Below are 19,353 nucleotides of genomic sequence, written 5' to 3' on the forward strand. Positions count from 1 at the left end.
TTAGTAACTATTCATTCTGTTTAATTACAGTACAATTTAATTAACAGTAGGCCTAAGTAGTATGAGGAAAACTGTTTCTATGTAAAGACAAATTGATAGAAAAACATAAATTGTGTCTCCAAAAAATATGAGTGTCCCATCTGTCATAACATTGCATTGAATTATATTCACCAATATCAGGCACAAATAATCCTTTTTGTTATTAATGAGCACAATGGTTTTAAAGGAGTAGATAGCAAATGTTTTATTAGGCCTATGCAAAAGTAGCGAGTAGAAAGAACCAAGAAGTCTCCCAGAACAGACTAAAGAGTAACTGCTGGCTGTGATTCAGTTTCTGTGTTTCTGATTCTTTATGCAAAGTTAGGTGAAAACACTTCAAGTTGTTACAAAGAAATCAGTACAAAAAGACCACCTTAACCAAATAAATGAGATGCTTGACGGTATACTGTATAGCTCAAATCTGACTGAACCATCACCTAAGGTTTTGTTTCCTCGTTGTCAGTACTCAAACATTTCAATAATGCTGACGTTAACTTGGACGCTTGACAAATAATTGAGGTAATAGGCGCCCATCCATCTATGTCACATGAAGTGGTGAACACCTGCGAGGAAGCAGGACGCTGTTGACAGGACAGGGGAGGCGCTAGTAGGTGGGACTGCTTGCCGGTCCAGGAAACAGCATTTAAATGCAAAGTGGGAGTGTTGTACTGGATTTCACACGAGAGAAGCCGAAGCATCACTCCGACTGGGAAACTACAAGTCGTTTTCTAACAAAACAGTGTCCAGTAACGACGGAAAGCTTGAGACATGTGTGGTAAGGTTGTTTTTTTTGTCGACTTAATATTGTGTTAAGCTTATTGGAATGATTGCGCGTGTTACGCATTGAAATCGCCTTGACGGGCTCCTGCAGTTTCCAGTGGTTTTCTACAGTACCGATGCCATGCATGTGAACTACACGATAAAGCCAGAAATGTGTGAGGTGATCAGATTTAATTGGCATCATGTACATTTCCCGATCTTGATACAGTTGTAGTGGTTAAGTCACAACACTTGGGGGTGGGTGGGGGGGGGACTTGATGGGGGAATCTGTTTTCTGAACTGTGTGGATTCCTGAAGAGTTTTACGCACAACTGCTACGTGTCAGTATTTTTTCCTCCTTAGTGTTGACTGCAGAACAGTCAAGTCATACCAGTTAATCTTCAAATAAGATGCAACTAAATGTCATTATACTACGTCACTGAAGTGACTGACTCACATCCATTCACCACAACAACGAAAAGTTGAGCCCGATACTGCGTCTGGCAACTTTCGACAACTTCTCGCGTCTGCAACTGTTGAACGGGGACGTTTATAGCCCAAAGTAAATCTTTAACAGTCCTTCGGCCTTTCCTCGCTTCTGCAAGGAAGAGGCCAAGGTTGTGGGAGTTGACCACAACCTGCCTACCTGGCTGCTCCAACACTGTGCGCAATGTGCGTCCGTCAATGGCCAGCTGTGTGCCAGCGGGAGCAGAGCTTCCCGGAACATTCCTATAGGACGTACGTGCGCGATCACACACACACACACACACACACACACACACACACACACACACACACACACACACACACACACACACACACACACACACACACACAGTAGGGGAGGTGGCAGTTTCTATATATATACACATAAACGGACAACATACCCAGTAGCCTCATTCTGTATACACACTAGTATTGATCTAATATAAAGAGGCATCATCTTGACTAACTTGACAATGTAATGTAATTAGATGCCATTTCTGGTTTCTCATTCTCCCTGCTGTGTGCTTGCTTCCCAGGCGTATTAGGTGTACAACTTGGGTAAAGATTATAGATGATACAAATTATAAAGCGGAAAGATAAGAGCCTCACTAAGCAGCCATGCCCCCCCCCCCTAATGACCAATTAACAAACCAGAGCGGATATAATATGGATACTATTGTCAGTAAAATGGCCACTGTTTGCTCAAATACCGTTCATGTTGGAAAGATTCATCATCAGACAAATTATCAAAGATTCAGTCAGAAAATTGTGAAACTCTGCCTACAAGTTTAAACATCCCAGAGGATTCAAGTGTTTCTCTTTCTCTCTCTAAAAGGGATCTTTGCCTACCTGAATTATCGAGTGCCTCGCACCAGAAAGGAGATATTTGAGACGCTATTGAAGGGACTGCAGAGACTGGAGTACAGAGGCTACGATTCAGCAGGTGAGACACTCAGCTTCACAGCGTTTCCAAACATGTGAGTGCGTACACACATATCAGGCACAAAAGCTTAGTATTCTTGCCAGCACCTGTGTGTCACATCCATCCAAAATAAATCAAGGCAAAATTTAACTGTAGTCAAAAAACCTAAAACATTTTATGATTTAGAGTTTAAACACTACTAAAACAATATTTGTTTTATTCCTGGAACACACGATAGATGAATCATGTTTAATGATTACACCAACAATCAGTGAATGCCATAGTCACTCGTTGGTGTGGTAAAATGAGAACATGACAACATTTCCAACTATTACAACTGCTTCCTTCGACACTGCTTGTTGATGATCCATAATTGAGAATGGAATGATGTGTGACTTGAATAACAGGTGACACCAACAACGACTTGACAGAGTGAAGCAGCTCCCATTTAGGCACACCTTAAGCGATAAAACAGGAGGTGAAGTATCATTATAGATACACACACTCGCACTGCACATTGGGAAGCTCCAATACCTTCAAACTATGGAACCTCTTGCCATCTAGATATTTAATATTGTGCACATGCAGCAGAAAAACACACCTATATGTGTGCACTCGTTGTGTTTGTTCATCCTATTTGAGCAGGATGAAGTCACAGGACTAAAAGGTCCTTTCATTGCTGTTAAACAACGTGTCTTAAACACACACACACAATGAATAATTCAGATACAGAAGAACTTCATCCTCAAGATTAACTTCCTTAATAACTTTTCTTGAAGACACTAAAGCTGAATTTGAGCTCTCACCACAATTAAATCATTCAGAAAAATTCAATCTGTGACAGCTGTGTGTTTAGTTTCTTTCTCCATGACTCTATAAAAGTACACATTTCATTCCTCTTTGCAGGTATCGCTGTGGATGGCCCGAACAAGACAAAACCTGACATCAATGGCAACACCATCTGTTTGATCAAGCAGAGGGGGAAGGTCAAGGCTTTGGATGAGGAATTATACAGTGGGTTATTGCACCATTAACTTATATTTGTCTTAGCAGATATTTTGTGTATCAATAAATAAGTAAATGGATTTTTTTGCATGATCGCATGAAGATAGTAAATATGCCTTTAGTGACTGTACTCCATGTATATGGGCAGAAAAAGCTTCATTTAGTTGGTTACGGTTATTTCAGAATGTTGTTATTTTTAAATGTTTTATTTTCCTCATCCTTTCTTCATGAAAACATTTTGAGGAAAATATGCAAAACTCCATCCTCCCCTCACCGAGCATCATGTGCTGCATTTTTCTGCCATTAAAATCTTCTGCAGTCTGTTCATGAGTGGTTTTGTGTTTCGCTTGTTTCAGAGAAAGACTCGCTGGACCTGGACGAGGAGCTCTGCACACACTTTGGCATCGCTCACACTCGCTGGGCCACACACGGAGAGCCGAGCGCTGTCAACAGCCACCCTCATCGCTCTGACAAGAATAACGGTAATTTGTACTTTCATGCATGCTCACATGTTCAGTATATAAATGCATTAACACCCATAATCAACCAACCATAAATCTTCTCAAAACATGTAGGAACGTTGGTAAAAGTAGCTTTAATGAAACACACTAGCTTCATTTGCTTATCATTGAAAAAAAAGTTAAGGGCATTAAAGTAGAAGAATGAGACATCATATACCTCTGTTATATAACTCACACACGCCTTCTATTCTAATCAACTGTAAATCCATCACTTTGCCATTAGTGTGCCCTGTTCATAGGTCTATCAATAATGTACCTTGGCTTTAGACCAAGGTACGTAACATCATACAAGTCTAGAGTGTGAGACTCTCACACAGAAAAGTAAAGAAACTTACCACTTGACCTTTGTTTGTATTATATTACATTTTCTTTATTGGTATTTGTGATACCTTATCACCTTGTATTTTTGTGTCTTTTAGTTGTAAATATAGTTTATTTTGTTATCCTACTCTACTATATTCTACTATCTACTATAGTCTACTATTTCCACGGCTTTGCATGATCTTCCTGTGGTTCAAGAAACATTCTTTGAACAACAACAAGTTTAACCTGGTAGGCAGTCAGACTTGCTCTACTTTCCAGTTGACTGGAATAGTTCTGGATCTACAGGTGTGGCGGATGTTAAATCCTATTTTTAGTTCAACTTTAGCTTTGACAGAGCATGGATGCAGTTCAAGTATGAATTATCAATAGGAGAGAACATATAAGAGGTCTTATTACAACTTCACTAATACCAGCTTTTGTCCTTTAGTCCCTTTATCTAATCTTTTCAATCTCGTTGCCTTTTTTCAGAGTTTGTCGTCATCCACAATGGCATCATCACCAATTACAAGGAGCTGAAGGAGTACCTGGTAGGTCACCCTATTATAAAGGAGTCAAACAATTAATATAATAATCATATATTATATAATACTAAATGATATATGATGTGTCAATGTACTGTAATGTGGCTCTGTTTAGCCTATGGTTCAGAGCAGACTGAAATACTGACACTTCCCACTGGTTAGACAAATGTAAACTGCTGGCTATATCATTAGTTATGTACATTCAGTTAAGCTTGCTATATAAGTCAGCATGTTTACTGCCTATAACCAGGTGCATTGCAGCCGCAGGTGTTACTCCTGCATTTTCAAAGAAACATGAAACCCCCCCCAAACACACACATACACACACATACACACTTTCTCCTGAGGTAGCCGCTGGTGAAACAAAACTGAATTCCCCATACATGACAACCTGCCTATTTTTCAACTTAGGCTGACTGACCGGCCATCCAGCCAATCACAGCCATTTGATCAACCCACCAGGGCAAAGTTGAAGCATAGTAAAGTGTGCATTTAGAAAAACTGTGCTTCTTTTACTTGCCACTGGCTGTGATAACAGTTAGGGAATAACAGATCAAAGGTATTAAACAGCCATAATACTAGGCAATAAGGACAATTAAGCTCCCTGTTATTTCTACCACTGTTTTTTCTAAAGTGTGAGACTCTTGCACATAAAAGGAGAGAAACTGTGTTGCAATGTCAGCTCTGTTTGTATTATATTACAGTTATAGTATTCTATATTATTATTATATTATTACTTGACCTATCATTTATGATAACTTATCACCATGTATGTGTGTAAGTCTTCTGGTTGTATATCTATTTGCCTTTGTTATCCTACTCTATTCCATCAATGTGGTAATACTGCATATTTATTAGTGTAGCTTCTGCTAAATCCACTGTTTTGCATGATCTTCCTGTACTGGAAGTATAACATTCATAACATCAACAACCGGTTTGACCTGGGAGGCAAGTAGACTCACTATACTTTTAACTGAGATAATTAGGATTTAAAGGTGTGGCAGATGTAATATGTTATATTTAGATTGACCTTAGCTTTGACAAAACATGAACACAGTTAGAGTATGAAGAATCACTGGGAGAGAACAAACAAAAGGTCTCAGTACAGCTGTGCTGTGTTCTTGACCATTTCACCCACTGACACTGGTTTTGAGTTGACCATTCAAGTTTGACAATGTAGCTCAGTTTTCATCTTGTTGATTATCATGGATGAAATAAGAAAAAAGAGAATTAAAGACTTATTCTTTATTTTTTTGTGAAAAAATTGATGGGGGAATCTGTTTCACTCTAAAAAGTCTAAAGTAATTGCATAATACTACAGTAATTTTATGCTGGTGATTATAGTACCTTGGGGTGAAGGGCATGTTGCTACAATGTACATTTTGAAACTCAGTATTAAAAATATCAATTGTATGTGGTGGTGAAGAAAATGTAGACGTTTGTGGCATTCATTTTGATTTGGCATGTAGTGAAGACTGAGACAATACCAAAGGGGGGGTTGCAGTGCTCACATCCCATCCCTACAACCCCCACAGTTTTAAAATCATCGCTACACCCCTGTAGGTTACCACTGCAATCAAATGATCCACTACAAAAACTACATGTATATGTATATATTTTCAAGAATGCAACAACATATACAGAGACACGAAACTATAATTGCATGTCTTTATGTTTATGGAGAAGAAAAATAGTTTTATCATTCTCTTGAAGCACTCCAAGTGTTATCGTGAAATTGCTGGAACATTAGTGTCATCCATTGTAGTGTGTAATGTCATCACTTTGGCAAATTACTGAAGATGTTACCTGGTCCATCAAGAATATTTTCACCTTTTTTCAACTTCTTTAGGTAAATAGCTATTCACTCACACAAGTGACGTAAGAAAAAAAGTCACACTCGTTATTTCAATTACCTCTCGGTTCATAAGTTCGCAGATATAGCTTTGCAGATATACATGATCATTGAATTGTTTGTTAAAATACAGTTTTTGTGTGGATATTTAATAAGTATACAGATCATAAAATTGACATCAGAATAATCTTGTTGTTTGTACGGTAATGGTTTTTGAGTCATTTTGGAAAGTCTGTGTGTGTTTATGTCAAAATTATACATACATGTTAATATATACTATGTCTCTTACCTATCTCAGATCACCAAGGGATATGAGTTTGAGTCAGAGACGGACACTGAGGTGATTCCCAAACTGATCAAATATGTTTATGACAACCGGGAGAATGACAGCATCACTTTCTCCACACTGGTAGAGAGGGTCATTCAGCAGCTGGTGAGTAGCTCACACGTCAACACATCACTGACAACACTGAGCACTGATTGATTAAAAAAAACAACACACACAACCACAAACAGCAGGACAGGTTGAGTTAATATACTACTCTTTTTTATTAATATTATACAATATGAGAACTTCAATTTTATTTCCTCCCTCCACAGTTTTTGAAGCATTTTTGAAGACAAAAACTGTTATAAACAGCTCTCTGGTAACTATGAGATACAGCATCATGCCACAGAGTGTCATTAGATGTGTCACTGTCCAGTCATACACACCAACACACACACACACACATACACTCACACACATACACACAGTCACTCACTCATTGGCCAATTCTACAGTTTGTGAAACTGCTTAAGTTTCTTGCCCATTAAAACACCATCACAAAACAGCCTCTATGGCAACCATCCTCACAGCATCACAAGTGACATCACCTCTTACAGAAACAGATTTTTTGGGTGAGGTGAAGCAAGCCTCTTTTTTCCATTGTGCGACTTTTAGGCTTCAGAGTTTTACTCTTTTGGGTTTTCTCTCCTGAGAAGATCACAGGAGGCAATAGCAGCCATTTTGAATGTGGTGTAATGGGAACCAGATAATACGACTCACAACAGCCTTACTACAACCATGACATGCTCACCCCCCCACCCACACACCAAACTTTCAACACCACACGCACACAAACAGCCAGTTCTGCTTCTAACCAACACTGGCGGCATTGCAGTCTGTGCTTTCGAAACACAGCTGATGTTATACAATAGAGGTCTTATTTCCATCACCACCGCCCACTCCCCCCCAAACCATACCCCTATCCTTTCCAACACTCAACCACACCCCCACCACTACTACTAAACCCCACAGGGCCAGAAGAAATGTTGTGTTCACAAAATGTTTATATTACTCTCTCTTTCTAGGAATACTTGATTAGCACTACATTGTTAAGTATTACATTATGTATTGTTTTTCCTCCTCCTCTATAACATTTGTGTATTGTCAGTCTTTCAACAAGCTAATGTAAACTTTGCGTTTTCTCTGCTTCTTTCCGTCTCAGGAGGGAGCCTTTGCTCTGGTGTTTAAAAGCCGTCACTTCCCTGGAGAGGCTGTGTCCACTAGGTCAGTATGTGCACACACACTCACACACACATACTGCTGACATTTCACTTCACATATTGGTCCAGTATCCGTACAATGTTACAAACTCACTAGAAATGAGTCACCCTTGTTATTATCATTGTGAAGCAATCCCAAAGATGATTTTAGGAGATACCTTTGATTCACTCGTTGTGGTTTATCTCAGCTAACAGCCATTACATGTGACACACGTTATGACTCTGGTGTGTGCTTTGCTTATGATAATGAATAATTTTACTGTTTTTGAGCACATAAGTTTTCCTAAATTCCCATCAGACTGCATGCGCCAGTCCTATCTGTGTCTTAGGGCCCAGTCAGAGAGAGAGCAGAGCAGAGGTTCAGTTTCCCTCTTTACCTCCTGGGCCTCTGGCCTCTGGGCTGCTGGCCCTCCACTTGCTTCTCTGTGACTCATTAACGGAGAGACTAGAGAGTTTCCTGTTTCGGCTCGGGGGAAATGCCCCTGCCAGCAGGACTCCTGGTTAATCACCTCTCATCATTTTATCTTACTTTATACCTTTCCTGGTTCAGTGAGCCGTCATGCATCAGAGAGAGGGAGGGTGCTGGAGCAAAGGAGTGAGAGACTTGGAAGAAGGGCAGAAGGGCAAAGATAAGCAGGCTATGATTTATAGTTTATGCAAAAAGGTTTACTGGCAGTCCCAGTGTTGGCATAGGTAATAAATTCTCAGTTGTCCATTGTCTGCTTATAGTTTTGCAAGAGAGATTTCTGATAGCTGATGACAATTTACTGTATCGGTTTGGATAAACTAGTTGTTGCCCATGATAGAGGTATGTTTGTTTAGTGATGCTAGTCACCCTCCTTTGTCGTCAAGGATCAAACTTCTGGCAGGACTTCTACTCTCTTCTTAGCTTTTCCTGCTTTGTCTGATTCTGTTGTTCCTCCATTCTGTCTATTTCTACAACAGCACATCTTACTTTTCTTTCATCCCCCTTTGCCTCCCTTCTTCCCGTCTCTCCCTCCCTCAGGGTAAATATTGTATTGGATAGCGACCACATGTTTCTGTTTGCAAGCCTCTCTTTTCAAGCCCCACACCCCTTAAAACAACCCGTGGTCTTACGTCAGTGTAGCCGAGCCCCAGAGAAAGCTTAACCGGAGAGAGAAAGAGGGATCCAGACAGAGAAAGAAGGGAGGGAAAAAGAAGAAATAAAGAGAGGCATTTTGGACTCAGTTTTATAAGAGCCTTGTATCATAACCAACCCACCATGAAGAGGTTTTGTTTTGATGTACTGTATACACCATTGAGTGCACAAGATGAGCATGTAAAGCTTTCATTGAACTTAAGGTTAGATCAACCACACCCTCCTCTCTCACCTGTCTAGTCCACATGTGGTTGCACCGTCTCTGCATTCACAGCCAATCATAGAAGCCCAGATAGAATCACTAAGCCAATGAGTAAGCAGTTTGACTTGGTCCAAGATCTGTGAGGAAATCCTAGAGGGATTGAGACAGAAGAAGGATCAGTTTCTATGTTCAAGATAAGAACTAGTGGGAAACAAACCTCAGAATTGTGTGAAATTAATGTTGCAAAGATAGAATTTGAGTTGTAGAGGGATGAATAGATGGAGGAAAAGAGAGGAGAGATCATGAGTCGTGCCAGGGAAACTTTGTTTTGTTTGGGATAATACAGTCAAATTACCTCAACATTCATAACAAAGTACAACATGAGAGTAAGTGTCTGGCATTGTTGTGTGTCTGTGAAGCATAATCCTGTCCTTTCTCCCACACTCTTCCTCTCTCTGTCTCTCTCTCCATGCCTGCTTCATTCTTGTCCCGGCAGGAGAGGAAGTCCGTTGCTCATTGGTGTGCGAAGCGAGCATGAGCTGTTGACCGAACACATCCCAATCCAGTACAACAGTGGTGAGCTGTGTTCCTCCCTCTCTCTATCTGCCATTATCCGCTCACACCCTGAATCTCTGCCTAAATGCACTCTCACACACAGACATACTATAGGTGCAAACGTTCACAACAGCATATGCAGAGATTAGATACACAAACTAAATGTGAGAATTACATACCTGACATAATCCAGTATTTCGTTATCAAATTGGATAGCACATTAAAATGTCTAGACTAATCTTGTTCCTGCTGATAATAACCTTACAGCACATGTGCCTCTGAGCTGTATCTGGATACTCCAACAGTCACCCAGATAATAAATTACATAAGTCGTACCCGATAAGATCTTCAATGTATTGTCAAATGAACCCTGCTGAAACCCTGTTTCTGCTTAATGACTGAAGCATGGGTCGCTTGGCTACTACTTGTATCTGTGACGTCATAGGGAAAACTGACAGCACTTTCATATCTACCTTGCTTGGTCTGGAGTTTGGGACTTTTCAGTTTGATCCAAACCTATATTACAGGTGTGAAACCTCTTCCAGACCACAGTCTGGACCAGCAGCTGAACCTTGGTCCAATGAAAAAAGTTCAGTTCTTGTTTCTAGAGTGAAAGCATCTTTTGGATTATTCAGACTTTTGGACTCATAGAAATGCCAACACTTTCATCATCAAGGTATTTTTAGAGACGATGAGAGAGAGGATATTAAACCCGAAATCAGTGCTACCTGAAGTTAAAGAAACTGTAGCATTTATAGTATTATAACATAATATAGTGGCAATGAAATGAATCTGTTCATTCATTTTTCTCCATTTATTCAAATGGTGATAGGCTAGCTGCTGAATTGAAAACATGCCTACCTCAGACACACGCCTATCTGCAAACCAATCAATGTCAAGTATAGGTAGACGCAGCGCACACAGGTGATGACATCAGGGTATTGGTATGTCATGTCAAGTTTTTTAGTGCACTTGTATAAATGCAATGTGAAAACAAAACTATCAGATCAAATGTATAGAATGTAATAAAAATGTAAACCTTGGTTTGGACTTTCTGGTGTGAAAGGGCCCTAACTTGCTGCTGGAAGGGGTGTTTGTGGGCCAGTAGGAGGCAGTCTTCCTTCTGGTTCTAATAGACCTCAGTGCCCCAGTGCAGTGAGGGGGACACCATGCTGTAGGACATGCAGTCCCTTTGAATGACACATTAAACTGAGATCCTGACTCACTGTGGTCATTAAAGATCCCATTGTACTGATGTGTGGATTGGAGTTAGGTGGACCAAGAGCTGCTTCCTTGGTCATAACACAGCACAAATGTATAAAGAATAAATGCCAAATAGGAACATAAAACACAAATAAAATGTATCGCATGTCTTACCTATTCTAAAACCACTTTTAAACTTGAAACAATATGTCCTTATTGTCAACAAATCCCATGAAAAGACCAAAAGCAACAATGTATTAGTCTGTCTCTCAGCCTCGTGCACATTCATGCCTACTGAAGTTGTGAATCTTTAAAAAAGTCATGAATATACTATTTTTTAAAAAAAGTCTAAATCATTTCCTGAAACAGGCACTGTAGGTTTTAGGTACCATTATTCAAACAGGAGTAAAGAGTCAATATTTGTTAGGGACTATTTTCAGACACTGATTTGGTACGCTAGTGAGTTATTTACAGCAGCAGGATTATGTATGTGGGATTGAGTCAAAATGAACTACATTGTATATGTCCACAGCAATGAAAGAAATGTCACCAAATAAAACCAAGTGGATCATTGATATACTACAGATTAATAAACCATGTTGCACAGATAGTCATTGTTAATTCCCATTTAACAGGATAAGAATTTTCATTTAGCAGTCAGAGTTCACCAGCTTACACAATATAGTAGCTATAAACATAAATCCTACCAAGGGAGTCTTTCTTACAGGAGGTTACTGTTGCTCTATTCATTGTCTCAGATGTATTATATCAAATTCATACTGACTCTATCAGAATGATTATCTTGGCCAACTGTATAAGTACTACAATATGTTTTGTGGCTCTGTTATTCATTGGGTGATAATTCTGTTAAAAAAAACTTTATTAAAAAGCAATTTTTCCCAAAGAGTTACCATATATTTCTGTGGGTAACTTTAAAGTGAATTGTTCTTCATTCATATACTTCCTGCAGAGAACACGGTTCTCACCCAAACAGAGATCGGCTTTGAGATCTTTTGTAATGTTTACAAATATAAAACACATGTGTTTCAAAGAAAACATCTGTCAACACGATTATTTAATGTTAGCAACAACTTGCCTGTTTTTTTTTAAATAAAGTTTTGCTGCCTCTATTGTGCATTGGACTGTGCCTTTACTGTCTTATCTGTTTACCTTATATTTATGGTTCATGATGGCTGAAGTAAGGCCTGTCCAAAGTCCAAGGCAGATGTGGTCTGATGCCAGGAAAGAGCCAAGCTGGATGTGTCGTTTTAATGGCTAAAAACACTCCCAATGCTTCCTGGCCCTCTCTTTTTATAACACTTTATGTTTTTCACCCATACATGACATAGTATAGTATAGTGACAAATATCTTTATTATCACACAATTTAATTAACTTTGTGTACTGAGTTGTGTTGAGTGCACCTTGAGCCTATTTAAACAACATATAAACACCATGGTGAAATTGCCTAATAAGACCATGACTGACTCTAAGTTATGCCGGTCCTATTGTAAACTAAGGAGAGGATTGTCCTTGTGATCAGTAAGATGACTTGCTCTTCCTCCTGAGCCCTGAAAAAGGACAAATACACACATTCAGCAAAACAGAACTAAACTGATGATGATATGCACTGATTATTTTCACAGGATATAAGCCTATCACATAATTTTCACTCCTTGTTCATTTGTTACCATAAAGCCATCTGGAAGTTTCCTCTTACAATCCTACCGTAGAATCAGAATTTCACAACCCATTAAACCCTGACTACATCTGGCAGTTGTGATGAAGAATTTAAGCAATTTAGTGACTCAAAGCCACTGTGCGACCTCTGACACTTGTCCTCTGACTTTTGACCCTATAGGTCTCCTCAAGGAGGGAGTCCAGGAGAAGAACAGCTATAACCGCTCTGACAGCTCCAATGGCATCAACTCTGTGGGGGATGGCAGGGCTGTGGAGTATTACTTTGCCTCTGACGCCAGGTGAGAAACCAATCATCTGCGTGACCTGTAATGTATCCATCATGGGAATATATCATTGAATTCTCATTTGTCACTGACTTCTTTCCTCTCCACCGTATCTTTCAAATACAAGAACAATATTCCACACAAAAAAACATGCATAGTACCATTTACATCACACTAAAATACATCATCACCATGTCTCTGTGTTTTCCTCAATTCACAGTGCCATTATTGAGCACACCAACAAGGTGCTGTACCTGGAGGATAATGACGTTGCAGTGGTGACCGGAGGGAACCTTTCCATCCATAGGGTCAACCGACAGGCTGGTGAGAACCCAGTGAGGGCAATCCAGACCCTACAGATGGAGCTGCAACAGATCATGAAAGGTCAGATGATGGATCAAAAACGCAGTTTGGAATTTGGTGGAGATTATGACAATCACTTAGACAATACGTTGCTCTTATTTTATTTTAGACAAGTAGTTTTGCTTAAAAGGGAAATTATATTAGCATATAAGAGCTTAGAAGTTACAAATAAAACTAACAACAGCCTCCAACAAATTATGTAGCATACAAACAGTAACATGCATGTAGTAGACACTACAATCCTGGTTAATAGATTTATACTTGCACGCCCTCTCCTGGCTAAATAACATAAAACTGCTGTTTTGTTTAGTTTTTAGTTTTTTTTGCATGGCATTTGGATCCATATACCTCTGTTTTCTGTCTTATCTCTTGAAAAAATGTGTCATGTCAATAATCCAAAATCTCCTTCTCCCTTTGCAGGAAACTTTGAAGCCTTCATGCAGAAAGAGATCTTTGAGCAGCCGGAGTCAGTGGTCAACACAATGAGAGGCCGGATTTTTTTCGACTCCAATACAGGTGATCAGAGATCTTATAATCTTATAACCTGCCCTACCTTCAAGGTTTAAGGTTGTGTCAGACACCCCACCAGGTTGTTGATCCTTTGAATCAATATTAGCAAGGACTGATTAAGGTTATGCATACAGGATCTGTTGTGTGCCCTTCTTACAATTGTTTATTTAAAGTGCAGTCATAGAATAATACATTGTTTGCACATCAATGCAGTCCACATTTAAACACCCTCTCCGTCATCTTCCAGCATCCATGTAAAACGTGTACATGTAAAATTATTTCATACATTTGAAACTGTTCAAAGATGCCTAATTTGATCACTGGACTTGTCTGTACTATCTGTACATCTCTGTTCACTCTACTATCTCTTAATTGTAAACATTACATGCAAGATATGTTGAATTACAACATATTCAATAGCTAATGCCTTAGGGACCAGAAATGTTCAGAGAATCAACAGTATGCTGGTTCAAGTAACCTAACTGTCTCACTTTCTATTTCCTCAGTGGTTCTCGGAGGGCTAAAGGATCACCTGAAAGAAATTAAGCGCTGCAGACGGCTAATTATGATTGGCTGTGGCACTAGTTTCCACGCTGCAGTGGCTGTGAGTAGAGAGATCAAATATTAAGTTGAGCTCAAATGATGGCATATTGTAGGACAGACAGTTTTTGATAATTAGTTCAATGATTAAGATAAGGTAGCGGTTAAGAGTGTAAGGATGATGATGATGATGGTTGCTTCTTTTGTTTTGATAATTTTCAGACCAGACAGATCCTCGAGGAGCTGACAGAGCTGCCTGTCATGGTGGAGCTGGCAAGCGACTTCCTGGACCGCAACACACCTGTTTTCAGAGATGATGTCTGTTTCTTCATCAGCCAGTCAGGTGACGGCAACACACAAAATACAGGACACCTGCGTATAGTCAATCTGTGCTCATATTTTTGTCTCCTGAGGTCACTTGTTTAGTTTTGTTTGATTTTAAAAACTCTCTTGAGACAACAGTCTTTTGTTTCTATGACAATTCTTACATGAAACTTGCTCCAGCATGATCCTCTTTTGATGATCTTTACTTCTAACAGTTGCCTCCTTGTGCTGTAATACTGCATCATAAGCATTTATCTTTTCATTCCCTTTGCTCCCTCAGGAGAGACAGCAGACACGTTGATGGCATTGCGCTACTGCAAGGAGCGTGGTGGTCTGACAGTGGGTATTACCAACACTGTGGGAAGTTCCATTTGTAGAGAAACAGACTGCGGAGTCCATATCAATGCTGGGCCTGAGATTGGAGTGGCTAGCACAAAGGTACAGTTTCTTCAACATTCACTTAAACCTTACTTCTTTACGCAGTGGTCAAATTTTACAGCAATTTCACCTGGCAACGGCAACATGCAAAACATACAAATACAACATACTTTGCATACAATTTAATGATAATATCCTTCTCTATGAAAGCTGCACAATAACAGAGCAGTGTTATTTTCTAAATAGGCTAATACCGCACTGTTCAGTGCAGCTTGGTAATATGAGTGTTTCTTGTGTGTGTGTGATCCAGGCGTACACCAGTCAGTTTGTGGCCCTCATCATGTTTGGCTTGATGTTGAGTGAGGACAGACTCTCCCTACAGAAGAGAAGACTGGAGATCATCAACAGCCTCAAGGTGCTACCTGGTCAGTGCTTTAAGCAACACTAATAAACAGCAACCCTATGCCCGTCACAGTTTGAACACAAGCACACATCTTTATACAGGCAGATGCTCAGTGATGTTTAGCAACATATGACAAATCAGGCTAACAAAACACTGTCATAATGTCATTATAAGAACTCCACATCCACATGATTCATTATTATTCTGCTCTCCTAGACATGATAAAGAAGGTGTTGACCCTGGATGACAAGATCAAAGACATTGCCAACGAACTGTATGAGCAAAAGTCTCTTCTGGTCATGGGCCGAGGATTCAACTATGCCACCTGCCTAGAGGGGGCACTGGTGAGTCGTGAATGCCTCTGTAGTATGTTTAAAAACAATTTGATGCAAATTGATATGATCATGACAACAGAGCATTCAGGATTATGTACTGAGCTTTTTTTTTCTAATGCAGAAAATCAAGGAGATCACCTACATGCACTCAGAGGGCATCCTGGCCGGTGAGCTGAAGCACGGTCCTCTGGCGCTCATAGACAAACACATGCCAGTCATCATGATCATCATGAAAGATGCCTGCTACACTAAGTGCCAGAATGCTCTGCAACAAGTCACTGCCAGAGCGGTAGGTCCTAGAAAACTATATTAAATGGGCTTATGAAATGCACAGATACATGCACATTCACACAAACATGACTTTAGGTAAGACATGTAAGGGAAAAGTGCACAGGAAATACATTTGACAAGTTATAGGGAAAAAAACTAATGTTCTTGCCTTCCATGCCTCTCTTTCTTTCTTTCTTTCCATCAGGGTCGGCCCATCATCATCTGTTGCCAAGACGACCCTGAAGTGACCAGGAATGCATACAAGACCATTGAGCTGCCACATACTGTGGACTGTCTGCAGGGCATCCTCAGTGTCATCCCCCTGCAGCTCATGTCATTCCACTTGGCTGTGCTGCGTGGATTTGACGTAAGTACACAACATATTTTTTTGAGTCAGTCCATCTGTGCCAATTCTCAGTGCATTAAAGAACAATCTTTCGTACTTTGCATATTTTTTCTTCAAGATTTGTGTTATGTAATAAACCACTTGTGCACTTTTTATCCAACTGCACTCTGAGGAGATGTGTGAGAGACTGTCAACTTGTCTGCTTATTGGTTGATTACAAATCTGAGTCCCAGAAAGAAGGAAGACCATACAATTCAAATATTAAGTCATTATCTTTCTATGAAATCCAATCAGGAGATGCTGTGGGTCATAACTGTCAATAAGGGACCATCTGCAAACCTCCCTCTTGCGGGCCCTAATATTTATAATGAGATTTCTAATATATAGTTTTCATATAATTATATTCTGTGAACTATGACTTGGCAATTGACTTCTAAAAGAAAATACAATACATCCTCTGACCACCGGGGGGCGATAATACCTGCATGAGAGTGTACTGAGGAGAGAGGTCTGAGGAGGATCTGCAGTACTTCACTTGGACCTTCTTGTAACTGTCATGTCTAAATACTGCAAATTTCATTGATTATGTTTTACTAAAATACAGTATACCCACTGGACTCACTGAATTAGCCTGAATTTAAATATTCATTATGTGATTTTAAGTAGGTCAGTAAATATTGTCACATATTTTTAAAATCAAAATTGTATTATGATACTAATTCAAACCTGTGTAGGAATGAGTTTTGAATGTACATATATTTTAAAACATATTGCACACCTAAATTGCTACTGAAATGTTTTCAGTTGCTTCTATTTGCACGTGGATTTGATACTGTTGCATATTTGTTTTAATGTCATGATATGCATATGCATGATTTATACACATACAGCGGTTCAAGCTTTTTCTACCAGAAGTAGGAGCAGGTGGCACAACCTAAAGATTATATTTTTATTCTTATTAAAATATATACTTAAATGGAATTTAATTTAAATTTAGCATGTGACTCTGAGAAAGTATTACATGTAATAGCCTGCTGTTAATTCATTATTAATATATTGTATGGTGGTTGTCGCGACTAGCTGTGCTAGCTAAAGCTGTCCGGTATGTGTATCTGCATGTGTATGTGTGTGTGTGTGTGTGTGTGTGTGTATATATGTGCAATTTTCACTGTCTCATGGCAGCTGCAGTACCACTTCAGGATTTAGTTTTCTGTTAAATGTTTCATGTTTAATTATACCGTGACATACCGTGAATTGAGTGTTTACACATTTGCCTTGATAGACATCTCTCTCTCCAAGTTGGACAGCACCATTCTTTACATGTCCCCATGATGATTTACAGTAGTGTAATTCATTTTCTTATAAGAGGGTCAGGGACTGTCAGCAACTCAGGCATCGATGTGTGCATTGCCTGCAATTGTGCACTTGTTTTTGCATAAAATGTGTGTATGCTCCTTTATTAATATGCAGTAAGTTGTGCCGGTGTTCGCACACTTTATGTAACATAACACATGTAGCAAAATCTATATCACTGCACATCTTCACATCCATGGCCTTGTAATATGATGTAATGTTTCCAAAGTAGCAAAGTGGGAAACAGCACAGAATCACTGATCACAGATAATTTGCTCTAACAAACTGCTTTCCCTCTCTGCAGGTTGACTGTCCCAGAAACTTGGCCAAGTCTGTGACCGTGGAGTAATTACAGTTCACAACGCACAGGAGAGGAGAGAGGAGAGAGGAAGGAAGGCTCATAGATTTACAGTGTGTGTGTGTGTGTGTGTGTGTGTGTGTGTCTGCGTGTGCAGATGAGAGTTTGAGTGTGAGAGAGACTGTGACAAATGAGAAGGGGAGGTTTACGATACAATTACTTTTTTTTTTATAAAAAAGAAAAATGAAAAAGAAATGTGAAGTCCGACCAATACACTGCTGAGGAAGTACCAGTGCCATCGAGGCCTTGTGGAACAATCTATGAAAACAACTTTGACACATCCAAAGCTGTGCCTTTTTCTTATTGTGACTTGAGCCAAAAACATACACAACAGGCTTAATAGAAAAGCATTGATATGGTATATTGAAGTGTTTACAGTTGTGCAATATGGGGACCAAATGTACATTATGAATGTACACAATCATGAATGAAGTGATTTATTCTATTCCTATTTTATGAATTTAGTATGTCCGTTGGGGGATTCTCCTCTGTCCTTTAGATTATGGCATTTTGTGTTCCAGAATTCAAATCTGTAATCCGATAAATACAATATTTTCAGCAGAAGATATCTAGCTTACAAATTATTTCTTGATTCTAATCTTTTGACATGTTTCTGCTACATTTTTTCTAATGTCATTTTAATTTAAAATATACTGTATGTCTATTCTGTTTAACAGAATAGCAGTTTCCAAAGGTAGTTTGGGGTAGAACATGATCCTTTCTGCAGACATTCTTCATGCCATAGGGCAGATAATTTCTATGAACATACGTATTTAAAGAGCAATCATGCAGCATTTTTTTTTTTAAATGTATGAGACTTTTAACAATTCTTTGTTTTGTCAGCTGTTTGTATTGGTTTATAATAATGATAATATTCTGTATTTATCTGATTTTTATTTTATAGGGTTTAAGGAAGGGGTTTGAATTATATCTGTAACTATGACTGTATTTTATAATGTATATTTTATAGACAAACAGGCACTATCAATCAATAAATAGATAAAGCATTCTACTGAAAGCGTGCAGCTGTTTTTCCTTATTTTTCCACCTGCTTTTGTTTATTGTAAGTAAAATCAGATTTTGTTACTTACTGAGAAATTTGTGTGTGTTTCTAATATTTGATTTACACGAGATGCTAAAATGGGGGTAGTTC

General features: G+C 39.1%; 1 protein-coding gene across 1 annotated transcript; it reads left to right on the forward strand.

The window, feature by feature from the left end:
* The first annotated feature begins 676 nt into the window (after window positions 1-676).
* On the forward strand, window positions 677-18,726 carry gfpt2 (glutamine-fructose-6-phosphate transaminase 2). Its single transcript, XM_062425008.1, has 19 exons — window positions 677-814; window positions 2,120-2,227; window positions 3,113-3,220; window positions 3,568-3,693; window positions 4,525-4,583; window positions 6,728-6,862; window positions 7,920-7,981; window positions 9,796-9,875; window positions 12,918-13,035; window positions 13,241-13,404; window positions 13,804-13,899; window positions 14,400-14,497; window positions 14,656-14,776; window positions 15,038-15,195; window positions 15,446-15,560; window positions 15,755-15,882; window positions 15,995-16,162; window positions 16,349-16,510; window positions 18,147-18,726. The coding sequence occupies exons 1-19, from the start codon at window positions 808-810 to the stop codon at window positions 18,189-18,191; spliced, it is 2,058 nt and encodes a 685-aa protein (XP_062280992.1). The 5' UTR covers window positions 677-807; the 3' UTR covers window positions 18,192-18,726.
* The last annotated feature ends 627 nt before the right edge of the window (window positions 18,727-19,353 follow it).

This window comes from Scomber scombrus, chromosome 9, assembly GCF_963691925.1.
Source record: "Scomber scombrus chromosome 9, fScoSco1.1, whole genome shotgun sequence".
Lineage (NCBI taxonomy): Eukaryota > Metazoa > Chordata > Actinopteri > Scombriformes > Scombridae > Scomber > Scomber scombrus.